The sequence below is a fragment of the Corvus kubaryi genome, unplaced genomic scaffold, assembly GCF_017639235.1.
Source record: "Corvus kubaryi isolate FWS band 111438036 unplaced genomic scaffold, C.kubaryi_AGA036_p1.0 37308, whole genome shotgun sequence".
Classification (NCBI taxonomy): Eukaryota; Metazoa; Chordata; class Aves; order Passeriformes; family Corvidae; genus Corvus; species Corvus kubaryi.
In genome coordinates, this window is record NW_024581096.1 from 16,013,686 (window position 1) to 16,040,600 (window position 26,915).

Here is a 26,915-nt window from a genome sequence, read left to right on the forward strand (position 1 = left end):
AAGAACAAAATTTCTTTGCAGGAGGGTGCAGAATGAGGGGAGACACTCCTTTTTTGCTTGGCTCAAGAAGGTTCTTTCTTATCCCAAACCACATATATCTGTCCTTCCTCTACCTACTTACAGTACAAAATGTCATCTGGAAAAAAAAAAAAAAATTAGTTATAATGTAGCGGCAAAACTGTTGCCTGGAGAGTGTGCCTGCTGAGAGCCAGGCGCAATTTGGAAACAGTAATAAGTTTCCCTTGATAGGATTATTTTCACTCTGCTTTAAGGGGGAGAGAGGATGGAGAAGTGTTTGTTCCTAATGGGAATGCCCTTGAAAGAACAAGTAGACGCAATCAAGGGAAAAATATACATATTCTGCAGTTAAGATTGTAGTTCTTCTACAGACTAGAATAGATTCTAGTTAAATTAGAAAAGAGGTGGATTATGTGCCGAAGTTCAGTGCAGCAGTACCAGCCCCGCAGCAAATGTCAGCATCTCAGCTGTGATGAGTGGTGTGTGGTGTTTGTGGTATGAGATTATTTTAGGGTGCTTAGTCAATGACTTCATTTATGTAGCAGGAAATACAAGACACTTGTACCAAATTTATATTATCCTTAATGCAAAGAATACATTAAGCACCTTTTTTTTTTTTCCCCCCAGTCCTGTCTCTTGTAACTAAGACCCCCTCAGTTTTTTTGGGATGAAAATAAAAAAGCATTAGCTACATTGCATGTTTTACTCTGGATGTTGAAAGTCATCTTTTGTTTTTGCTGCCTTCCCTGACAGTTTTGCATCCCTCCTGCCTTGAGGAAGCAGAATAAAAAAGCTATCGTCTGTTTGTGGTGGTCTATAACTAAATTGATTGCAAAATATGAGAAAATTATTTTGGTGTTCCGTGTTGTACAGTTATAATTATGGGTGGGTTTTTTGTATGTATGAGGTAGTTGGGGTAGTTCCTTTTGTTCTTTGAAAATACGTTGAGAACAAAGTGGTAGGCTTTGAGAATGGTTTAGAAACCATGAAATACCAACTTCTCCCCTCAAAAAGAGTCCAGGTAGATTTGAAGAGAGGTGAAACTGCAGGTGGGAATGGTCCTTCCTCAAGACATTGGAAGAAAATAAAAAAGAGGAGATACATGAAGTAATTTTTACATGTTTGTTACATGTTCACATTGTAAATATGCAATGCTGTAGCTTTGACACAGTCAGTATTGCACTGGGCCTGGTGGTAACGAGTGCTGTAACATTTATCTTTGCTTTTTTGTCACTTAGTTTGTACCTTCTTTACTTTAAATAATTCCTCATGAGAGAATCCCTGGTAAATCAGGGCTGCATATTCCAAGTTGCTTATTACATTAGTGTGAGTCTGATGTATAATTCAAGCAAATCAGTAGTAAAAGATTTAAGCCTTTGTCAGTTAGCTATAATGACTTCAGCCAAATTTCTAACTAGTTCACCCAAAGAAGTGCTGATCTATCTTGTACCTTTCTACAGTATATGGAAGGTTTTTCCATTAAAAGTAGAATAAGTGGGATATATTCCCTGAGTTGTGAGGAAGGTGGCAGCAGTGCAAGTGGCATCTGAAGGGGGTTGTACCAGTTACTTTCCCAAAGAAAGGCTAGTTGTGGTTTTCAGACTATTTGACTTTCTGGCATGAGGCACTAGGTGGCTCATATAGGATCCATTTTATTATTGATTATTCTGACATACATAAATCTGATTCTGCTTTGGATACCTGCTGCAGAAGTGCCAGTCTCTGTACACCTTCTTTGGTGTGGTAGTGTGGAGGCTCCCATACCTTTTCTGCTGAACACCAGACCAGGATATGCTGTGTTTTCATCACTCCTCTTTTGGGACTGAGGTCCAGAAGTCTTCTCTGAAGAGCATTTACTCTGGTTTTGCAAAGCATTTTCTTCCAATTATTGGTTGCCTGACTCTTACTTGTTAAATGTGACCAGTTTTAGAGTTCTGTCCCTGCCTTTGTATATTTCTGCAGGAATTTTAGGTTTTGGATATTAAAAACAGTGTAAGGACACATTATCCAATATCAGCGCGATGCTGACCAAATTAGTGCACATTAAATAGAATATTGCTGGTACATAATGGACTTGAAGAATGTGATTTTTCTTTTTCTTTTTTGTTCCATTTTTGTTCAATTTCAGTACAAGCTACAAGAAACAAAGAATAATTTATAAAAACTTTTTTCAACCAAAATCAGTTTTTGGTCAGTCAAGATATTTTTTTATGTGTTTTGTTCCATGTTCATGGCTTTGTTGTTTGTGAATCTGTTGTCTTGACCCTTGCTAGGAAGGATAATATTATTACTAGTTCTAGACTCTAGCTAGGAGAGAAAAGATTTCTAGTTCTGTGTTTGGCCTCAGACTCTTCAACAAATATGATCATGTTTTTTTGGGGTGGGGGGGGATTTATGAAGAACTGTGAGGATAATTACATAGTTGAGCTTAAAAAATATTTGCCATTTAAATGAGAATATATAAATTTGTTGCATTTGAACATAATTTGATGAATTTGGCATCTCACTTGCATGTTACATGGAAAAGCTGCAAGGACCGACATACCATTGACATCAGACAAGCTGGGCAAACATACTAAAAAAAAATGCCTAAAACCCCAAATACTAATACTTTCCCAATGCAGCAGTATACAGATTTACCAGTGTCAATGAATATTGTTCTGCTAGTATATTTCTTATTTCATGCTTCATTTTCTTTTCTCCCAGAGCTAGAAGTGTCATAAAGTGTTTTGCATTCTAAGTACTAGAGATATAGTGTAGAGACAGTATTTGCCGTGTTCTTAGAAACAGAAGGCACACAGTGAAATTTAAAAAATTGAATAGACAGTTACACCTCTACCATTTTACAAAAGAAATTGGCAAGAAGTAAACATGTGGGCATTGGGAAGAAACTGTGCCTGTATGTGGATGACTTCTTTTTTTTCCCCCTGTGCATCAGAACTGAGAGATGCACTTGCCATAGTCAGGTCTATACTTAGGCTTTGCGTATTAGCCTTCACAGCAGTTAACGATATTTAGGTTCAGCCTAGCTATCAAGAGGCAGGGAAAGGAAAAAATGCAGTAAAGAAGTGGCTCAGCTTCTCTCAAATGGGCTTTAATTGAGCTTTTTGTGATGAAAAGCTAATGCTATCTGTTTCCTAGAGATGACTGATTCTGTGTTCCAGTTGTTAACTGAAGAGATAGGACTGTAGTTAGAGACAGCTTGTACCAAAATACGGTAGCAGGCATTTGGTTGTTGACTAAAGGTTTTAAATATATTAAGTTATGCTGGAGGGGGAGGAAGAAAAAACTATCTATTTTTGTTACAGGTTGTACACTTAGCTGTAACAAATAGGAACACTATGGCTGGTGCTAGACAAATATTTTTAACGTGGCTGTTTCCTGCCCTAGTTCTTGGAACAGGAAGTAAACATCTGTATCAGAGAGGATTTGCTATTACCACTGATAATTGCAATGATTCTCTTCTATGAAAGCTGCTTAACTCCAACAGCATATTTAACTATGTATTTTAACATATTTGTATGGCGTGCATACAAATAAGGTCTATTTTCAGTAGTATTCTATACCTCATTTCTGCATTTATCAGCTGTAATACATTCCAAGTACTTCTGTATATCATTGAAATGAAAGATTTTACTGCAACTTAAGAATGAACATTTATGTCTCTGACTTCCTCTGTTTTTCTTGCCAAGGTTTCTTTGATCTAAATACGGTGAGGTGCAGAAAGAGGATAGTCCCAGAGACCACTGGTGTTCAAAATGCCAGTGCAGTGCCTGAAAATGTTGCCTCAGATTGGTAAGCTTATTCAGGCAGAACAAATGAGACCAAAAATGCAGATTCTGTCAATAAGTCTGCACTTCATCTCTTGCTGTAGCAGGGAACATTACTAGATCTCATGTTGTTCTGCCTGATTAGCTCTATCTGGAAAAAGTGAGCCTTTCCTGCTGCTGAGTTAGAGGTATCTGCTTTAACAGTCACAAAGGAAATGTGAAGAAGTCAGACATTTAAAATGGGTTGTAATGTTTATTTGTGAATACCTTGTGCTTAGAGCTGGGGAATTTCTCTTCTCACAAGAATTTCAGTCTAGGAAGTGGCATATTGGCAGTAGTGTTCATTTTCTTCTTATACTACAAGCTGGAAGATACTTTGCTCCTAGAACACTACTTAAGTTTAAGTGTGGGGGGTTTTTTACCCCTCTATTTTACAGCCTTGGAAACTGGCACATTATAGGCTCAAAAAGTTACACAGGAGTGGATCTCTCAGTGTAGTGTAAATGGAAGGGACTCTGTTCGTGAAAAAGGAAAACACAGGAAAATCTTTGTATCAGTTCCTGCATGGCTGAGTCTGTAGTGAGCTTCAAAGGTCTTGCATCTGAGGAAAGTGATGACATGAAGAAAGTGTTCTGTGTGGAAGATCACGTAGAGATCAAGAGAATTGGAAGTGAAGTCAGCAAAGTAATATTTCTAAAGAAAGCCTTGCGTAAGAGAGAAAATAGAAGGTAAGTTGGAAACTATCTCTAATATGAAAGGCTTTAGGAACAGAAGGCATGAAGGTGAGAGCTGAAGGAGGAACCAAAAGGAATAGTTATGGCCATAAATATGTGATGATGACTGTAGCAGGACATGAAGTGAAAGAAGCTGGGTTTTGTAGGACTGAGTGAGGAGTGGATCATGAATTCCTGTGTAAGGTACTGGGCAGAGAACTCACTGTTGAGGTGAGACTTCATCTAGCAGCTATGAAATCTGGGGGCACGTGCTTGTACTGGGGGCAGTTCTGCTATTCCATTTAACATTTCCCTTGGGGGGTGTGTGCACAGCCCTCTTGATTTGGCGCTGATTCCCCCTGTAGAGGCTGCGTATCTCAATGAAACTCTGCATCAACAGGCCTGCTGTAAGCATCTAGTCCCACTAATAGAGCTATTTCTAGCTCTTCAAGTTGTGAAGAAGGTGGCTCTTCATCTCCCAATCAGTATGCTGCTGAGTTGCATGGCCTATGGCTATGTAGACTGAAAAAATACTGAAGGAGTCCGAACTTCAGCATTCATCTCCGAGAGGTGACTAAAACTCCTTGTCCCTGTCCATCCATTTCAACAGCAGAACTTTCACTGAAAATAAAAATTTGTGTTAAACATAATTCAAAGCCTTATAGTAAAACATGTCATGTGGTTAACCTTTAATACAATGTAGCATTTAAAGAATAGTTTGCATCTTTTGCTGGTAAATTACTACATAAATATTTAGATTAGGTGTGAATAGGAATGTGGCATTATTTATGGATCCATATTTCTCTAGCATTTCAGATGCATGGTTGTTTTGCTCCTTAATAAATGCAGACATTAAAAGAACAAGCATACACAAAGTGCTAATTTTAAAGCTTTGCAGCTCAGAGGAGAAAAATCTCCCCGTGTTTTGTTAGAACTGCTTGTCGTCTCCTGTTGCATGATAGAGAGAAATCACATAAAACACTAGAAGTTGCATTAAGCTCCTTTATTTCTAATACTTGTCATGGAGTGACATGTCTCACCTGCTAGTAGCAGAGCAACCTGTCAGATCTGAAGACGTTCTCGCTTCAGAGGCAGATGTGATATGGTACAGTTACTGCTTTAATTTTTGTCCCTATTTTGCTTCAGTTCTTTCTCATGTTAATTCTTGGGAGGGGAAGGCAAGACTAGATGAAATGTCTTACTCAGGAAAACTTGAAAAAAGAGGAAAGTACACATGCCTTTTTCCTGGTTTAGCTAGGGATTGGACTGTTGGGGAGGCTGCCCAGAAAGCCACGTCAGCAGCATGGAGTGCAACAGTTCAGAGAATGGTGCTGACAGAATGGTACTGCAGGCTCTTGTGGAAGCACTCTTGGGTCTGATACATGTGAGTTCTCTTACTTCTGTGTAGTCCTGTAAATCACATACCTTGTCTGTAGCTCGGCTTCCCCCATACCAGATGTGACTTTCCCTGCAGAGTGAACATACAGGGATGATGACAATAAGTCTGTTGATACCTGTGAGCTGGTGAGATACTGCAATAGTGAAGGTTTCTGGCTGTTAGGAGGAGGAGTAAGTTTCCATTTGAGATGGAAAAGGTATGGATGTTTCCTTGATCTGTTGAAATTAAGGAGAGGTACCTAGCAGTTCTGCTGCAGTTTTGGCTTCTAAATTAATCCTGCACTAAAGAAGTGAATTCTTTGGGGGCTATTAGTCCTCCACAGTCTCCATGGTATTTATCAGTGAGAAAATCTGATTAAATGTTCAGTGCTTTTGTGCCCTTGCAAGGTATTCACATACACTAATTATCCTTTCCTGCTTGTTGGCAGGAAATAGGCATTCCCATATAAGTTGGTGTGCAGGTTACCTTGATCACCTGTTGGTCTGGAAGATACCCCTAATTTCTCTGATTTTTCTAGGCCCCTGTTTTATAAAACCTTTCAGTGTTTGATATCTTTTTCCCATTTCCTTTTATTATACTTGGTTTGATGGCTCAGAAATTTATTATAACCACGGGAATGTATTTTACAAGAAGGCCTGTTCCATTCCTGAGTTGACTAAGCTCTTCTAAGCATCCGTGGTGATCCCTGCGTTATCAGCAGTGGCTGTATGCATGGAGTCATCTCACTGTGATTCTGACTGCATTACAATAAGTAAAGAATTTGCCAAAGAACTATTTGCTTACTCAAATACTAATCCTGTGAAAGGAGGATATCTGAAAGTATCATTTTCTTGCTGCCAGTAACTGTCTTTATGCAAACTCTTTTCAGCTGTTTTTTCTTCTGATGAACACTTTTGAGTTTAGATTCAGGAGTTCCTGTCTTCAGGAGTAACAGCCCTCCAGCACTGGTACCCTCAAGGCTAACACATAGCAGTATTTCTCTAAGACGAATGAAGAACTATAGTGTGAGGGAAAAAAAGTCATAGCTATGGAGATGTTTTCTCTCTTCCCCAACAATCCCTTAGACTTCCTTGGTTCATACACATCAGCTGGATGCCTTGGTATGCTCCTTGTAAGAGGCCAAGAAAACCTTCAGGATGTCAGCTAATTTTTAGTGATATTAAATGTGAGGATTTAGGGATGAGTGTTTTTTCTTGCAGGAGGTAGCAATTTCCAAAACCTCATGACTCTTTTTACCTGAAAGCATGTACAATTCCTAAAAGCCTGAAGTTCAGTGTGAATGGTTCAGTGTCACCCTGGCCTGTCCCAGCAAGATGCATTTTCTGATACATAATAACCCAGCCAGAGTAAACATCTTTATCTCCAAGAACAGTAGAAAAAATCCCAGGAGCTGTACATTTGGCCCATGGAAGTTAAGTCTTTGCTATCAGTACTTCCCAGGAGAATCATTCCAGGTCATTAATTTTCTTTCTCTTCAATAAGTGTTAACCACTTGATTTGAAAACTTTTTTTTTATCATAGGGTAGCTTCAGAAAGTGTGAGGGAAAGGGAATTTTGTAAACATGCTTTCTAACAATGTACAAGGGGTAGCAGTTCTCCTCAGATGGTTGCAGAAGAGGTATCTTCAGTGTTCTTAAAATGTTGTAATGTTTAACTTATTAACTGTAGTATGATGAGAACATAAAACATCTGTATTGTGTTAAAGTCCAGTGTTAAAATACGGTCAGTGGCCACAAGCATGTGGCAAAGTGTAAGGTCAGGATAAGCAAACACTAATACCTGCTCCCCAATGTCTCACAATGTCTGGAAACCTGTAATTAATAACTGCAGTCAGAATGTTCCTCTGTGTTTGGTAACACTGGATGGTGGTGGTGGTGGTGGTGTTTTTGGGGACCTGTTTAGGTGAGTCCCTATAAACATTTGCAGCCTTGTGTGAAGAGCAGTTCCACATCTTAGGGGAACTAGGGCTTGTAAACACCTGAATCTGCTCGGTTGCTGGGCAAGTGCATTTTCTCTGTCCTGATATGCTTGCAAGCTCATAACAGTTTGTGCAAGAATAGGGGCCAACCCTCTTTGGTGTACTGAGAACATAAAGGTGGATATCTTTTCCTCCCCTTCATATAATTTTAAGGTACATTGTTCTGGTCTTCCCTCGTGCATCTGTGGACACAAAGGAATGTAATCTGGGGAAGTGTTGTACTGTTCTTACCTTACTCTTCTTCTCTGATCATCCAGATCTGAAGACTTTTTAAATGCCTCTTAATCTGACAAGCTATGGGTCACTACCTATTTCTACATAGGTAAACTCAAACTGTCAGGAGGAAAGGATACCATTATTCATCAGATTGGGAAGGCAGGAGTTTCCTGTCTTATGTGAACGGTCTGGGTGTGAGGGAACTGAAATAAAGAAATGAAATCCAGAGTGTTGGCAAAACAAATGATTTTTATTTTAAATTTCTCCCAGTTTTAGACAGCCCTGTTTACCTACCCATGTCTCTGATTTTGAGTTGTGAGGCTTGGTTTTGAGCCTATCACCAGGAAGAGCCACAGAACACACCCAGTTTCAGGCCATACTGTTTGAGACCTGAGTGCTGTAAATGATGTAGAAATGTGCATGGATTAATGAGGGGTATAATAGGTTTGAGTGAAAGTGGGAGATAAGATATGTTAATCTTGTATATTAAATAGTCCTACAACAATGAACCTTACAATGAGGCTGTTATTAAATCTTTCCTTCACTGGCCTCAGTTCAGTGAAACCAGTGCTTCTGAGTTTGGCATGTTTAAGGCCAGATTTCACAAGAAAGGACCAACTTTCTGAGGCCTTTGTCATTTTGAAGTACTTATCAGAAATGTGTACAGCACATGGTGGAAAAGATCTTTCCAGCACTCCATCATGGAATATTTTCCCTTTTTTGGGCTTGTGGACACCTCCCTTAATACTAGTGTGCTGGTATGGAGTCTGTTTTGACCTCAGCTGTGTCTTAGGAAAAGGAGTACTGTGTTTCTCTCATCTGCGTCGTGCAAACAGATTGTGTTCCAACAGGGTTAGAAAGACTGTCAAAATAGCAATAGTTTTAAAGGAAAAAAAAATTTATCTAGAATGATCAGTGATTTTTACATTTGGTGCTGTTACAGCTATAGCACTGAAGACAGTTCCATAAGAAGGGCAAGGTTTCTTGGCTCACTGGTATTTATTTTTTTCTATTTTCATCCAGCAGCATTTACAGATTTTCATCTTGTCTCTTGCACCATTTGCCAATAGTCAGATTAAAGTCTGCATGCTGCTGTCTGATTATGTTCTAGTTTAAAAGAAGGAAATAAGAAAGTTTAAATACCCAAACCTGATGCCCACTGTGGAAGATACAGAGAGGCAACCATGTTAGGAAGCAGCAAACAAAAACTTCCCCTAGCAGCCAGGATTTTGTCGTTCTGAAGGTGGTGGGAGCTGGGCTGAAGGAGGGACTGCTTTTCTCCATCAGCATTATTCGTGTTTGAGGGTAAGGCAAAGGTTCTGTGAGAGACATCAAATATATAAAATTAAGAGTGATGATTGATTGTTTCCTGCAAGGAAGCAACAAGACAGACACTACTGTGTATTCTCAGGTGATCCCCATTCTGATAGTAACCAAGACCAAACCTGATTAGCTTAGTTATAAAACGAGTTGATGTTTTTGTGATCTTACATTCTCATTCCCTGCAAAGCAGACATCTTTTTGATTTAATATGCATGTTCTTTAATTGAGATGGAGGTGGTGTAGCTCTGCTCTCAGTAAGTTCAGCTTTTACATTCCATTTCTCTTTTGCCTCTTCATCCCCTTTCCTCCTTGCATCTGATTCCAAGCTCACATTTATCCTGTTAAATAACTCCTCTTACTGTGTCTAAACATAAGAGGCTGGAGCATCCTTTCTCAGATACCTCAATTCCCACCTTATCTCTCCTCAGGCTTCTGCCAGGAGCCCCATTGTCAAATTAGAGTAAGGAACATGTCTGTTTTAATATCTAGTAGTACTGAGATGACAAATGGCTTTGTGTAAACGGTGACGGTGGCTACTGTGAAAGATTTTTTTAATTCTCACAAAGGCCTGCAACTAAATCAGCAAGTGTTCCCAGTGACGGGTATGTCACGTAAAGCCGCGACTGCCTCTGCGGATGGGGGAGAGTGTATTTTGAGGAAGAACAGTGGCAGGAGGATTGCACGGTGGATTTTCACGTTTCAAAGCGATGCGTTCGATCTCTTTCCTGTAAGAAAGTGAACCCGAGCGTTTGCCCGGGGGCGCCGCCGGGAGCGGCAATACCCGGGGCGGGCACACGGTGGCGGCACAGCCCCACGTTTGGCGCGGCCGGGACCGGTCAGTGCCGCTGCCGGCTCTGCAGATGCACATATGGCACAGTATTATCATTTTATGGTTACAATTATGAGCAATTTGATAGAAAATGAAAGCTAAATTATGCAATGTTCCTTTTATTTGTTTAATTTTGCGCTCTAAATATGTAGAAGGAAAAATAGCGCCGGTTTTGTGTGGGATGGTGATAGGTACAATGCCTCCTTTTGGCTTCGTGTTCTCACATAGCGCAGGTTGTGATTATTTTCTCTCGTACATGATGAAATGTGTGGAGTTGTTCTCAGGTGCAGGGACTGTTTCGCACAGAAATTGTATATGTCTGAATCTCCAGGCTCCTTTCTTCCATAAAAAATGCATGGTACATTTACTGGTGGGTAGACAAATACATAAGTAACAAGTTCCTTCGCAGTTTCCAGTGGAAGAGTCTGGGTAGCTGTGCCGTTTAAGCAAATGCCAAAGGAAGTCTTTAAATTCTGAAAGTCACTATAGTCATTGGCAGAGCTCCCCTGAAAGGAGCAAGTATGTTCTGACAAATTCCTTCTTGCCAGTGAGAAAAATCTCCTGCCAGAGCAGTTCTTCAGCTAAAAGTAAAAATTTTCATGGCCCATGCCAGGACCTGTATCTTGTTATGATGATCTGTGCGGTCTGTATTTTGTGTATTCAGGTTCTTAGCTTATCTCTCATCAGATCCCTTATGTTCATTATTATTAAAATGCATGGTTTTCCCTGTATATGTAGTGGCATAATTTGTCTTCTGTATGTCATGTTCTTCCTTCCTTTTCAGTAAAAGAAAGTTGTTAGCAGAGCCAGGCTGTAAAATAAATCTTTGTTCTATTTTTTTTTCTTTGTTGGTAAGTATTCTTTTGTTTGTAGTAATGAAGGTAAGGCTGGAGATGTGCTTTCCACTTGGAATAGAAAATGTGAGCTCTGAGATGGTATTTGCATTTATCGATCCAGGCACATCTGTTGGCATACGATGGCGTGTGATATTTTTGTCCTTACCCACCTTTGAACCAGAGAACATGGCAGATAAGCTGTCCAGTTTGATTAGCATATCCTGTGGAAAGGATTTTCAATACATAGGATCAAATCCCCTACCCTAAACTGCTTTTTCATTTTGAAAGTATGCTAGAGACTTCTCTGAGTTCATCTGCTATATTGGGAATTAGTTTTAGGTTTAAATGCTTTCCTTGCTCTCATCAAATCATACGGGCTATCTTTTTCTTTGGCCAATTTTAGATGCACTATATTTGTATTGTGCATCTCAATATTTTCCAGAGCGTTAAAGCGAACTTGGGAATTTCATCATCTGTGTGGAGCAGAGCATCTTGGTAGATGATATAAAACTTAGGCTGTCTATAAAAGAAATTACAAAATTACAAGTACTTGGATAAATCATACTGGTGAATTTAACCAGGGTAGGAAGTTTTTTCTTTACTGCTTTTTCTTCAGGATCAGTTTTAACAGTGGCTCTACAGGTGCTGTAGGTGGAAATGGAAAGATTATTTTTTGAAAACAACTCTTCAGCTGTTTAGGACACTGTGTTTTTTATTTCTGTTCACACCTGACATCTGTGAGTCCAGAGACTAGATTTGAATTTGAAGTTTTACGTGTGCTTTGTGAAAGCTCCAAAGGACCGCCCTGGCTTTGTCCCTAACTTTCTTAACTCAGTAGCTTTTCTGTAGGTAGGTAACCATAACTTAACTAATTTGTATGCACCATATGCAGTCTCAGCTCACTTCAAAGTGTAATCAAGTCATGAACTAATTACAATACCATATTCCCAAAGAATGTAAATTTAATTTCCCTTCAAACAGAATGGGAATGTATTAAGCAATTCCTTTATATGAGAGCTGTGGCATTCAACAACATAATGCTGATGCTTCAAACAGGAGTGAAGTTCTTAACTTTTGTGGACCTTCTGACCTTTTCCCTATGCATCTTCTCTTTTTATTCTTGCATCTTGAGTTAATTTACTGACTGGATAACAACATTAAAATATTCAAGTGTAAATTAAAATGTAACTGCTGGGCTTCAGATTGGAGATCACTCCAATCTTATTGTATGTGACTTGCTTCTTTATAGTGTTTTCAGAATTGTGCTTCCTAAGGCATTTGGATCAGAAGGAAATTGTGTTTTGAATTGAAGGCTCATAAGGTTCAGACTCTCACCAGATGATTTCTTTAATACATCGAAAAGTGGATGTGCAGAAAGTTCCCTACAGGTTCTTAGCATCACTGTGCCAGGGAGTCCACATAAACTCAGTTATATAAGAATGAGCGAAGTGAAGTTGTTCATAAAACATTTTATTACCTTCAGTCTTTGCAGCAACTTCAGAGTTTAGATAATAAACTTTCATAGAAGTTACTAGTCTCTACCCTTTCTCAGAACAATGATTCACATAGAGTCAAACCACTCATTTTATTTCTCTTAATTTTAAAGGCAGAAGAAACATGTTAGGGTTGACTTTGATCCGTGCCTGGATAGTCTGATTTCCAAAATGTAGTCCTGTTGCTCTTCTGAGATGAGATTGTCAAAGCACAGGACTGTATGTATTAAACACAAGCAGTAGTTTAAAATTAAATGTGGGTCAGCTTCCAATGAAGTATGTAATTGTTAAATGCCAAAGGAAAGAGCTTAGAATATCTTAGTTTATATTTTAAAGTGTTCCTTTTACATGTTAATTCATTAATACCAGCAGTTTATTTTTATTCATATGACTTTTCATATGTAAGTAGTTGAAGCTGCATTATTTTAATCCTTTCTTTGGTTAGGAAGAAAAAAGCCTGCAGGTGGAAATCAGAATGACATACATATTGCTTCTTTCCCAAAAGGCACAGTATCTCTCTCCTATTGATATGCAAAATATTAAGGCAGAAAATGAACCCCATTGCTTCATGTGTCAAAATACTGTGAAAAATACATGCTTGGGTGATGCATGAAAAAAAAATGTGGGTCCGTTCAAGCTGAGCACACTTGTAGTGGAATTTGTTGTGGGTGTTTGGGGCTCTGCAGACTATAATTAGGTTCCCTTGTACTATGAATGTTTAGATGTAGCTTGATCCTTAGTTGTAGCTACAGGGATAGCATAGTTTGGGGACCCAGCTACATGGGTCTTGGTCTTTGCCTGAGTTTGATGAAATGCTTTCTTACTCTTGCAGCATTCTTTAAAGTAGTTTTTGGACTACTGAGTAACTGTACAGTGAAATGTTGTAGTACATGGTGCCAAAGTTATGGATGCAGTGGTGTGTCTGTTAAACAGCTGTGAGCTTGCTGTGACATTCTTCAAGTGCCAAGCACAGGCCAGCTGCATTCTGGAAGTGGTGTAGTGTTGCTGTTGCTGCCAAAAAGGCTCTAAACCCCAAACAAACCCCACAAAAACATCGAAGCAAGGTAAGTTAAAGCAGGCACGTGGTGCTTGATGCTGTGCTGCTGGGACTGTGCATGGCTCCTTGAATGGGTCTGGCACACGTACCTGCTTGGAGAGCATGCAGACAAGCTCAGTTCTGCCTGCAATTTATCTGAGTAGATTTTTCTTGGGAGACCAAAAACATCTCAGTGCTCAGTGTAGCTTCATCAACCCACTGTCAGTGACATTTCCTCAGCATCTCCTTCCTTGTCTAGTTTTTATCACAGCATTTGTCTTCAAGGGACTACCTGAGGCAGTGAAGAGAGTTAAGTCTTTGCTGAAACTGCCAGCATGATGATAACTAGTCAGGTTTCTAGATGCATGTCCTTAAGCAGAAATTTAAAAAGACCAGTGTTTTGTGGCTACTGGGTCATGGTTGCAGATCCCAAAAAACTTTCTTCATCACATCACTGAAAGTTTTTTGTATCTCTACCACAAAGTTCACATTAATGCTGTCTGATTTAAATTCCGATCCAATTTGTGTGCGTTTGACTTTTTCTTTCCTTTGATTGCTTTATTCATCTTTGCATATCTCTGTAATAGCTCTGAGTCTCTAGAGAATCTTCCATTGGATATGGGGACTGATGGGACTGCAGCATCTTGTGGCTGAAGATGAGATTCATCTCCTGTGTTCTCTTCTGGCCGTGGATCAGAGAATGTAGCCCTGAGTGAAAGGAGAGTCCAAGCTGAAGCTACAGTCAGGGACTACAGGAATGAGTCATCACTGGGCATCTTGTTTGATGCTTGGGAGGTCTGTTAGGGCTTTTATGCATGGGTGAATGCAGGCAAACTCTGAGCTAATCAGGTGCAAGATGAATCTAATCTGTTAGTGCTGTGCCTAAACTGTGCTAACTTACCCTGCAGCTGCAAGACCTGTGTCCTGGAGCTGGCTTCTGGAGTGTGGGGCTGCTGGGCTGCACCTGTGTGCTCAGACATGCCCAAAGACTCCCTGTGACACAGTTTTCCCATGTGTAAAAAGGGAACAATAGAGCTACTGCCTGACCCGAAAATGCTCTTGGCAAACCAGTGAGGAAAGTGTCACTAGGTGGTGAGTTCTCAAAAACACTCTGAAAATACAGAAGGGCCTTTGTTACTAGATTGATTGCAAAGAATCTCGTTAGCTGTGTTCTCTTCCCTTGCTAGTAGCTTCTAGAAAAGTTTTTTCCAGCCTCAGTTTGCTGTGATCAGAAGCTGCTTTAAATTTATATATTTTTTAAATAAAGTGAGATAAAACTAAACATTTCTTCTTAAATGATAAAGGCCCCCAAAGAAGTCTTTCTAAGGAGAAGATTCTCTGTCTTCGGGCCCGGTTGTCTTATTCCCTCTTACAGAAAGTGATACAAGAAAAGCAGAATTTTGGTAAATAGTCCTCATGGAGTAGCCTGGTGTTGGCTTCATTTGGAAACCTGGACCTGAAGAGACCAGCAGTTGTTTGAATTGCTGTAGCATGAATGTTGCTTGCAGAAGGATGTGGACACTGATGTGTAGAATTCAAGAGCTTCTTAGGTAGATGCTGGATGCTCTACACTAAAACATTTCAGATTTTAATTGTATATTCACTTATATTCAAAGTGGGAGTGGAAACAGTGGAGTGGGAACAGTGCAGGAGGTCAGTGGGTGTGCTAGAGACAGGCCCTTTCCCTCCCAGTTTCTGGGGAAGCAGGAACTGCAGCTGTTTGTTCTACCTCAGCCTTTGGGAGGCTGGCAGTATTTCAGCAAGGAGTAAGCTGTGAGTACTTGATGTAGCCATGGAGCCTTAAAGCCTGAGGATTAAGAATGGAACTGAAGGAAGGGTAGGGTTGAGACTTTGCAAGATGGATAAATACTCCCAGACTGGTGCCTCTTGCTGGAAGAGGTGTCCGCTGCTCCCAGCTCCCACTCCCTCTGCTTGCCTCATGCTGGATCTTGTGCCTGGCCATCCCTTTCCCTTGCTGGGTCAGTTTACTCAGGCCCATAGTGAGGGGTCTGGGGTGGCTGCAGAGCTGGTGTGGGTGGAAGGAGCGAGTGGGAGAGTATCTTTGGAAGCAGTTGAACATGAAGTTGGTTGTACCTTCTTGTGAAGCTTCACCCCGAAGGAAAAGCTCTTTGCCTGGCTCCCTGGATATCCATCCCTGGCTTCTGTAAGCATGTCACCACTGTGTGCTGGCAGCCCCTCTTCTCAAAGCCAACCATCTCCACTGAGGTTATTATCTCTTAAGAGCCACAAATGAGCTCTTAGTTCTTTGATTTACATTCAGTGAAAAAATTAACTAATTTATTCTATAAAATATGTAGTACTTGCAGTATGGCACGTAAATGTGGCTGTTGAAATCCTAACCTTTGCATTTCTAATTTTTATTTTTTTTTTTGTTCCCCCCTCCACATACAACCTTAATACTTTACTAATAAACTGCATAAAAAGTATTACTCTAATGCATTCAGATGCATATTTCCTGGACATAAAACTACTGTTCAGTGAAATGCCAAGTACCACTTCTCCCAGGTAACTAGCATCTCGCAAATCCAATATTTGTGCTCCTGAACACATGAAGAATTACCTAATGTATGCATTTAGGTGTATTGCTTTTTTTGGAATGCAAATTTATAGGACTATATATACTGTTTTTTCAAACTTACAACATTTTTTTTAAAGCAGATTATGAACATATTTATCATAACGCATATATTTGTCCAAAGACTATATTGCCTTAGTAGATGCATGACCTTGTTATATCTGAATGACTTAAATGTTTTTGTGGCAGTGTTGTGTATTGCCCGCCTAATTTGTAGGAGAAAAAAAGAGATCATCTTGCTGCTTGTAGCAAAAAATTCAATGGAATGAGGTAGTAAGGTCTAATATTAAGGCTTTCTTTTTTTTTTTTCCCCTAAAGAACACATTCTGCAGTAAATGTACCAGCACATTTTTGAGAATTGCCATACTTTCAGCTATTCTGCATATGTCTTAAACAAATGAATTCTTTTTTCATATTCAAAGCTTCATGTTTACTTAGTAAGCAAAGCAGGGCTTTAAACTCTTAGACTGTGGTGGCTGTAACAATACTTTACTTAATGTAGAGTGATTGTGTGAATGAACAAGGTTTTAATCTTCTAATGCACCAAGTTTTACTGTGGCTGACCAAATCTCACAAGAATTTCAGGGGCATCTGCCATTCAAGCTTGTGAGTTATTGCCCTTCCCACTCATGACTGCATAACTGGCCCTTGGACAATCAGGATTTGCTTGCATACTTTGCTGATGTTAATTTTGCTTGTCGTGTTTTAAATGAATTTGGCAGTCACATGCACATTGTGTGTACAGTGATGGCTCTGCAGTCTGTGAAGCACAAATGGGGCATCTTTTTAATGGTGCTTGGGAGTGAGGGGCAGTCTTGCCTGGCTTTCCAGTAGGACTGACACTAACACTGTGGCAAGAGTGAGGGTGGCTGCCTGGCCATCACTTGTGTGCCCCAAGGCTGTTCAGGGTACTCATTCCTGGTGCCAGCAGTGTGCTAGCTGGAGGGAGGAGAGGGCAAAATCTGTTTTGTGGGGAAGGGGTTGCTGGAAGCAAAGTGAATTAAGAGGGCTGTAAAAAATTGATAAAGATAGATAGGACTGTCCGTTTTTATATTCTGCCACATAACATGGGTTTAAATGAATTTCCCTATAATTTGTCTTCAAATACCGACATTTAACTCTTAGGCTGTATAAATGAACTGGCTTTTGCTAAAGTAAAATTCATGCCCTGCGTCCAGGCTAATATGTTCACCTACTATAAACATTACTGCCTATGGTTACAACTGGAATAAAAAATTCTTTTTATATACATCATAGCTGGCAGAGACTCCTGAGACCACCACAAATCACTTCAGCCTTTTGGTGCTCTCTGACGAAATGAACTGAAATGTAAAACAGCTCTGGCTTCAGGCAGGCTGGCTCTGGAATGCAATTAGCTTGTTAAGACCATTGTTTGTACCCTCCCATATTTCCAGGTGCTTAGCAAAGGTGTTATGAGAGCTCTCCTGATTGATTTCAACATTGGGGTTTATTAACCTTCCATTCCTTCCTAAAATGTTTTGCTTATTCTCTCTGTAGCCTTTTATTTAAAGGAAAGAAAACCAACCAAACAACAACAAAAATGAAGCCCTGGCAAGGCCACCCGTCCTGGAAAAAGAATAAAGGGGGGTGGGGGGGGGAAGGAAGGAAAGGCAACAAAACTGAACCAAAAAAAACCCCCTTAGGGTCATAACAGGGAATAACAAAGCAGTGAGTTATTTATGCAGCCATGATTGGCAAAAGTGATTGCAACATGAATTTGCCCAGAAGCAATGATTAGATCATAAAAATGTTAAGGAAATCTGTAACTCAACACCGTTTTATAGATTGAAGAAGTTTTTGTTCCCTACCTTAATTGCAGTGACTTGTTATTAAAGTATTTATTCAGAGTAATCTCTTTGGACAGCGAGCCCTTATCCCATCTGCATGCATAATTAAAAGTGAGGGGGGAGAGAGGGAGCATAAATGGTTTACCATGCTACATGAGCAAGGGAGGGAATTACACAATGACAGGTGAAGAGCAGATTTATCTCCTGTTGGAATTTCAATGCTGCAAGCAAGGCAGGACACTGTTGCTAATATCCTTGCAAACACCAAAGTTGCTGCTTCTCCAGATTACTGTCCAAAAATTATTGCTGGTCTGTAAAAGGCCTGTAGCACTGCATCTGTGACTGTGGGGTTTTGAGCCACTGGTGCTCAAGCAAAGAGATTAGATTTGGGTATGTGGGCTTGTGAATCGATGTCTGTGCTTAAAAATGGACTATTTACTTACTTGGCTGGCTATTTATTTATTTATAAATAAACACTTGTAATGGCTGGCTTTGCTGAATACGAATCAGAGGCTTGTAGTTGTTCCAGCTGAAACAATGTCATCACCTGCCTCCTGCTGCTGTCCCTTTTCCGATGATAAAAGAATTTGGTGCAATTCTTCTTTTTCCACTCTGAGTAGAAAGAAGGTTGTACTTGAACATTCATCTCTAAGCAGATTTATCATCATTAGGCGCTACTTAAACCCATGGTATCTGTTTTTAAATTGAACTGTTATGGATCTAAATCAGATTTACACAGAGTAAGTTGGTATATATTTGGCTATAACTGTTTGCTAAAGAGTGTTTTTCCCTTAACTTCTGATGTCTCACCTCTGCAGCAGCAGTATAGAGAATGCCAAGAACTTTTGAGCCTCTATCAGAAGTACCTGGCTGAGCAGCAAGAAAAGCTATCACACTCCCTTTCTGAACTCAGTGCTGCCAAGGAAAAGGAGCAGAAGGTAAGCTCTCTTTTGCCATCTCCTTTTTTTCTTTAAATGACTTAGTCAAAACATCTTTTTGTTGCTGTAAGTGTATTATCTTGCATCATAAAGTATTGAATCCTGTTTTGTGATTGGTTTCCTGTGAGTCCTTCCCTTAATACACGGATTGCAGGAAAACAAACAAAAAAACCCCCACAACTTTTGGGTCAATAATATAGGTGAAGTTAATTGACCGTGTTGTAATGGAGTAAGAATCATGGGAACCCACACCTTTGCCAAGGAAAAAGTTAAGATGCTCTTCTGTTTTCTGTTCTGTTATTTAAACAGGAAAATAATCGCAGTCACTGAAGATACAGCCTTTCACATTGTGGCTTTTGATGATTGAAAAGGGCATTACAGATGATGTATTTGGTCAATAAAAGCTTTCTCAAGTCTGTAAAGCAGCTCATCTCATTTGAGCTATTTATAGAAGACCTATAGTTCTATATGCAGTTAAAACCAGAAAACGTTGGCTAGGGGATACGTGTTAAATTAAGTGGTAAACTGTTTCTCTGATGTAGGTGCCCAAAACCTCGAGAACATGGTTGCTTGAAATTTTTTTCTGGTAGGTAGGTGCTCGGTTTGCATCCCTGCTGATGGCAGATCATACCCTGGAAGAGAAGACTGCCTATGCAAGTGCTCTACCCCATGTTCTTGCTTGCTGTTCGCTGGTAGCAGCTTCCATCTGCAGATCTCCAGAATCCATCTTACATTAAGACCATGCCTTTTTGAAGAGGTTATGCCCTTGATCCTCTCTTCTGCTGGAACAGTCTAAAAGGCTTATTTATAACAGGGCTAGAAGTAAAGTCATCAGCACAGAGTATCCAAAAGGAGGCCTGATTCTGGCATCTCAGTGGTTCCCTGCTGTGAGAATTATACAGCAGATCCTGCTTCTCAGGAGACTGGAGACTGTGCAGGAAAGAGTCTTTTGATTCTCTTCAGGAAGCGGGTAGTAATACTCTGACTTCATTGTTATCAGGAGTGGGGTTTTTTTGTCCTGATGATGTGGTTTTTTTAGGGTTTTCTTAGCTTTTTTTTTTTTTTGTCCAACAATGTTAGACATTGAGCTGGTTGTCAGGCTTTTAATCTTTTGTAAACATTTCATTTCCATTCTTTTGTGTTTATATCTGCCATCCATTTTTGTGATGGCATTGAGTCCAAAACAAGAATATCCTTCTCCCAGAATGGGTGATGTCTGTGTTGTTGCTTGTACGGTATGCAGCTTGCTGGGGATCTCCATGGAAAATTGTCCAGAGGAGTCCATGTAGTCCAACAGCACTGTGGCAGCTGTGTTTTGGGTGATGCCAATCCTTCCTTCTGGTTTTGGCCTGAGTGTTTCATCTCTAGTTTTTCAGCTTCAAATACATTTATCCTATACTAGGTTAGACCTTTGTATTGAGGGATCCGGTGTCTTCACATCTACAGAACAAAAGCATGGAAGCAGATAATAGGAAACCTTTAGCCCCCTGACTGTCAAATCGGTTCAACAATCCACGTTCATCTCCTCTTGTTCTTCTGTCTTCCTAATCACTCTATCAGTATATACAAAGAGAATTCTTTAAAGTTGTTTTCTGGTTTCATGTGTGAAGTTTTATCAAGCTCATCTTTGATTCCATTATTTCTTTTCTCTATACTTACAGGTACTTTTGTCCACAAATGCAAATTCAGATATTATATCGAGGTTTGCCTTGAAATTTCATTTATGGTTACATACTCTACAGCTCCAGCCTAGCAAGTCTGAAATTACGCTGGTCCTCTTGTTGCGTGCAAAGCTTTGTAGGTATAGATTAAAACCTGTCAAAACATGCTTCAACTGGTTTTTCTTGTAGCATGCAAAATGCTTCTGATGTTTCTAGCCTTCCTCTTTAATTTTCTCGTTCTTTTCATTTGGCTCTATAAATGGTTGCCGTTTTTCACCCAAACAAGCACTTTGTGCTGTTTCTCCTCACAGCTCAGAAACTGTGGAGAGGTGAGCAAGACTGCACCACACTGTCCGTTCTTTTCCTCACTCACTCCTTCATGGGATAGCTTTCGAAACCCAAGAAAGGTCACTGGGCTGCTTCTTGATGGACTTACCTGTTATTTTCACACATCTTTTAATACCTGAACTATGAGCTCTCACTGTCCTGATGGGTCTCTTTGTTCTATTTCAGTGTTGTCTTAACACAGTAGTTCAGGCCGGCATTGTTCTGTCTGCCTGGATGGGGTCTGTCCCAGGGGAAACACAACAGGGAGGGATTTTTGAGAGGAAAGAATTGGAAGAGGACAGACCCAGAACACTTTCCTGCTGTTCCGACTGCTGCCCATGCCAGTTCTTATTGCCCCGCTGAAGCTTTTTCTGTTTTAAGGTGGACTTTTACAATAGCCACCTTACTGAAATATTAGGCTAATGAAAGTCTTCCTGAGTTTTGTTTGAATCCAGATGCATTTGAAATATTTTCCTTGCTCGTTTTTGTCTGAGTTGAAGAAATCCTGGATTTGTCTGTGTTTAAAGAAAGACAACTAGTTTGCTACATAGTTTTGTCCTCAGAGAACTGTCTAGGAGACATAATCAATGTTTCCTGTTTTAGGACACTGCTGATCTTACTGAGGTGTCTGTATTTCCATGTGCGATGTTGTTCCGATTTTCCCATGTCTTGCAGAAACCTTGGACAGCACAGTTGTAATCTGTAATGAAGCACTTCTTTGTTCTGCCTATTTTGAGCTGTTCTTTCTTGTTTCTGTTCGTTTTCCTTACTTGTTTGGAGTAATTTCTAGAGCTACACCTATATCTTAACATCTCCTGCTTCTGCTTTCACGTGCCTGTCTCCCTCATTCTTACCCTACCATAATGCTGATCATGAGCTACCACTTTTCCCTGGGCTTAGATAGGTATTTGAAAACATCTCCTTTCAGTGTTTAAGTGCCGGGTTTTCTGTCAGGATAAGATAATTAACAAGTAAAGAGAACTGCAGCATTACGAAACATCGATGGCATCGTTGTAAAAAGAGGTGGAGTTCTATAGGATGTAAACGACTGCAGTAGCTGTGTGCATGTGGCTGAAATGCAGCCCTGGTTTGTAGCTGTACTGAACTAATGCTGATGCTTTGGTGTGGACTTCTATTTTTGTCTGTTTTAGTATCACCTAACGATAGCAGTAACTCTGAAACCATGTTTTTCTCTTAGCTAATATTGCTTCATTATAATGAAAGTCAGCCCTCAAAATGTGAAGAAGCATCCTGGTAGTAGTGAAATAAAATTGCTGGGAAGATGGTGGTAAGATGATTTAAGTCAGAACTCTCATGGAGTCAATAATCAGTAACTGGAACATGGAACTTCCGTTTTTTTGTGAGATAAAGTTAATTCCATTTGAAAAGATACTTAAGGTGACATGAATTGAATTATTCAAACTGGCCTTCTCAGCATTAACTCTAGGTTAATATCTCATGATGCCTCTGGTTTCATTATAGGAGTTTTAAGTACATAACTTTTTATAATAAATTCAATACCTAGAAGCCGAACTGAAATTGGTTTACCTTCTACCAACCCATAAAAAGAAGCATTAATTGTAAAGTGAATATTAAAGTGGTCACTAAAGTTGACTCAGATTCAGAGAGATAGCACTTTGGTAAAGGAAGAGCTTTACTGCAAAATAGGCTTCTGCCTTGCTGTTAATAGAAAATATAATTCATATTAAAATGCAGTTAAACTTTTCTATCAAAAATGATTTTTGGATATACTCTCTGCAGCGCCCAAATGTTCAGTCTTTGTCATTTTCAGAAGCTTTGCACAGACATGTAAAGAAAATTGCCCTTGTTCTAGGTAATCATGTCTGACCTAGTTTATATACTTGCTACTTCACTGCCATCTCAAACAGTGGCAAGAATCCAGTTTGCTTTGGCAAGTTCTGGCTGATGAATCTGTAGATGTTTTGCAGTGTAGGCTAGGACTTGAGGCTCTGAAGTTGGACAGGCAGATAAGTTTCTGCAGAACTGGGGCTCTTGAGCTCTATCACCTTAAGGAAGGATAATACCTGTGGTCTCGGCACTGCTTATTAATGTTAATCTTTGAATTTACAAGTACAGCTGGCAGAGTTTGTTTCTTATTTGTGGAAGATTACCAACACATCTGCCAATTCCCTCGATTCACGAAGATTCTTGTGTGTGTGTGTGTGTGTGTGAGGCTTCAGTTCTTCCTTGTGTAGAAAAAGCATGGATATGGAGTGGGATTATAAATGGAAGGGAATATCAAGAATTTATTTTCAATGGTGTATCATTTCCCCTCTCCTTCTGTGTTCTGATGTCTGCGTCCTCTTTTGGGGGGTCTGCCAGTGGCCTTCATCAGGAGGAAGGTACTGTTCAATGCTAAGCACCATGCAAGCGTCCTGAAAAACATGGTCTGCTTTGGATGTATTGTAAAATCCTAACAAAATTGACTTTTGGGAAGGCTTTTTTTTTTAAACTTTTTTTTTTTTTAATGTTGCTATTTCTCTTTTATCACTTCTTAAAAATTGTTGAATGCAGTTGTATCACTTCACAGTAATATCTGAAAAAAGCCATAAGCCTTGCTTTTTTTTCATATTGGAAAATAAGATTCGTGTCCTTTTTTTTTTTTTTTGCCATAATAAGGATGATTACGTATTAAAACTTCAAATGTTACTTACTTGATTTATTAATTTTTTTTCTTTGACAAAGATATCGAAACACACCAATCTTCAGAAGCCTTTCTGTCCCTAAACTTCCCCATTTCGACTTTTTTTTCCAGCACAGGTCACCTTTAAACACATTCTTAGCTTGCTTAAAGAAAAAAAAAAAAAATCCCACACATGCAAAGGGTTTTGAATGCTATAAGGTAAACCTGCATGATAGAATTGACTTTGTCTGTTTACCCAGCTGTATGGGAACAATGGATGAGCCCATCTGAAAGATACTTGAAAACTGGGATAATAAATAAAGAACTAATTTGAGTCGGGACTCAAGGGTATTGGAATAATTTTGCAAGGCCAACAGAGACAGTTTTAGCATGAGTAACTGTCAGGAATAGCCTTTCATTACCTGTGTTACTTTCTGCAAATCCTCTGATCTCTCTCTGTGCCTCTCTTATCTGTAAAAATGAGATAATGTTTTTATCCTCATTCTTTCTGTTTTTTTACTGAGAATGTCAGATTTCGGGTGCTTTTTCATGGGTGTTCAAAGTGATTAGCAGTGATATTTCAAACATAGGGTGATCTGGAATAGACTACCCTATAATAACATGAAGAAAAATAATGTTTTTTTCCCTTTTACCTCTAAGATACTAGGTCATAGTTCATTTACCTGTCTTTTCTAACAAATGTTAACACTGAACAGGAATGCAGATGGATATAAATATTTAAGCAAAAAGGAAATACCAGTATTGCAATACCTGTGTGTTGCTAGCATTCACAACAGAATTCCACCCACACTCAATCCCCTGGAATGTGTGCCAGAGTAGAACTGTTTGGCTCACCCTGTCTATTTTCTTGATATGGATGACACTGTATTCCTAGTGATAAGCACTTCACTCTCAACTCACTCAGTTCAGTGCTTAACTGAGATTGGTGCCAGTTCACCATCTCTTTGTTCTACAGTCTTTAATCAGTCTTGTCTCTAGTCTCCTTAAGATATTTTGATTTTCCTTTTGTTTTCTTTGAATGTGCCTCTCTCAGTTTTATCCATTTAGCTTTAAAAACTGTCCTTCCTGTGGAAATCTTTCCTTGGGTGAGCTGTCGTGTCTGGTGTATATTTTTCTGTTGGGGGATAAATCTGGAAAGAAGACAGTGCCTTTCTTTCCATTCTCCAAGATCAAAACATCCTCTTGGCTTTGTAGGCTTCTGATGATACTGTTATACTTGTGAAACATCACCTCTGGATTTATACGAGCATTTAAATTTGCAGCAGAACTTCCTGTCCTTGAGAAGCACTTTGCAAACTCTTAGATCTGATCTTGCAATTTCTCCAGTCTAACTTGTAGTGGCTCTTGGGAGAATGCATTGTGGCCATACTCACCAGCATCCTCTCACTTTGAAGCGGGAGTAAGGCTTTCTTCAGTGGATTCAAGGCTGCATATGAATGCACTTGCTGTCAAAGACTTTGTATTATGCTACAGGCCGTGAGGAAGGAAACTTCTGTTCTATCCATCACTTTGTGGAGTTGCTGTTTACCTGGCAGTCATTAGGAGTGTAGCTGCCTAGCGATACGCTGGCACTACTGTTGTGTAGTCCATTTGACCTATGCACGTGCCCTTTGATTCAGCAGTACTTAGCCTTTTTCAAAACTTGAGACTTTTGAAAATCAGTTTCTCATATACTTACATCCTCAATTCACCAGTTCCCAGTTCCTAGACGTGTCTGGTTCCTCCAAGTGTGGCATGTCTTTCATATTGTCATTAACATTACCTTCCTGAACTTCAGGAAAGTTGTTCCTGGTAGCTTTCAAAGTCCAGTTGAACCAGGAACCTAATGTACTTTGAAGCTTGCCTTGTTTTGGTGAGGTGTAGACCACATAACTACCACAGTACCCATCCAACTTGAATTTTTCAGTGACTGTTGTATATTCTCTCGTCACCTGCCCTTCAAGAGGGAGATGATTCCATGAGAACATATTTTGGTAAAAAGTGAAAATGCTTCTGCGCCAGTCCAACAGTTGGAATCCTATTTCTGAAAATGCAGACAGTTAGAGTTGTCATTTCTTGCTGTTGAAATGAATATAGTCTGTAGTTCATCTAGGATTTCATAATCTAAATACCTTTATTCATCACTGTAGATTACAGATAGCGTGATATAAGCGATTACTATATTGAAAGATAAATTGCTTGCCATCTCTTGCCTGCAAAGCACACATTTTTGTGTGTTGATCAGGGTGTTTAATTAGAAGTGTCTTTATTTAATGAAAGCCAGGTGATTATCAGTTCAGGGCACTAAAGGTTGGTCTTTGTATGGCAGAAAGATTTTTCATGAGAGCCGAGGGTGTAATTTTCTTTCAGCTAAGAAGGTGGGAATTCGTTATCTGTCTGTACGGGGATGATTGCCTGCAGAAATATCTCTTTGAGTTAGTTCTGAATACACTAAGATTTAGCTTGAGTCTTTCATTTTGAGCTGCAAAAAGTTCAAACTTAAAGTTTTTCTGATGCACAGTTTGCCATTTGAAGTTTGTAAGGAGTCTCCTTCTGGGATTTTACCCACCACAGGACAAATTTCTTAAGTTCTTGAGACAGTTGGACTCATCTCCTTATATAAGCAGAATGTAACTGGTGAGGTGGCATCAGCACAGGCCATGCATCCACAGCATTTACTGCAAGTCTGCATACATATTGCATGTGATTTTTGGTTAACAGCAGCATGTTTACCTGTCTCTGATCCAGTGAATGCATTAAATATCATTGCATAACAATTTTTGGTTGCCGTCTATTTATGGCAAGTGCCAGAAAATGTCTGCCATGTCTCTCTCATTGGCTTATAGTAAGACACATTGCTCTTCATTTTGAAACTGTGCTTGTATAATTTCAGATTTTGGAATGTGGGTAGAAACAGATCATGTAGACATTCAGAGCCATCATGTGCCAAAGATGTTTCATAGTACTGTCAACAGAAAAAGGGGTACATGAGTTTCTCCTGTCTATGCAAGAAAATGGTCGATCTGAAACTGAAGTATTCAAAGCTACCCACACATCTGCATGGGCTCAGGCTGACTGAGTTACTTACTAAGATTTAGAGTGCAGGAAAGCAAATGATGTCCTCTGACCTCTCTTGGAAGTCTGGATTACCTTGAAATTGGTCTCTGCCTTGAAATAAAGTAATTTCTCATTAATCTTTAATAGATGCATTTAATTCCATGTTAAATCTTTCCCCATCTGTTCTCCATAAATGGTAGCAATTCTATTGACTGGAGCAGACCAAAAAAATCCTTTAGGATGTCTTCTGTTTTCTGGTGTGTAATTTCAAAA

General features: G+C 39.6%; 1 protein-coding gene across 2 annotated transcripts in view; it reads left to right on the forward strand.

Moving 5' to 3' along the window:
• Window positions 1-26,915, forward strand: part of KIAA1328 (KIAA1328 ortholog) — a 171,879-nt gene that overhangs the window by 49,747 nt on the left and 95,217 nt on the right. For both annotated transcript variants that reach the window (XM_042028740.1, XM_042028741.1), the window contains one exon: window positions 18,826-18,953. In XM_042028740.1, coding sequence (XP_041884674.1) covers window positions 18,826-18,953 — 128 coding nt within the window. The remainder of the gene's footprint in view (window positions 1-18,825; window positions 18,954-26,915) is intronic.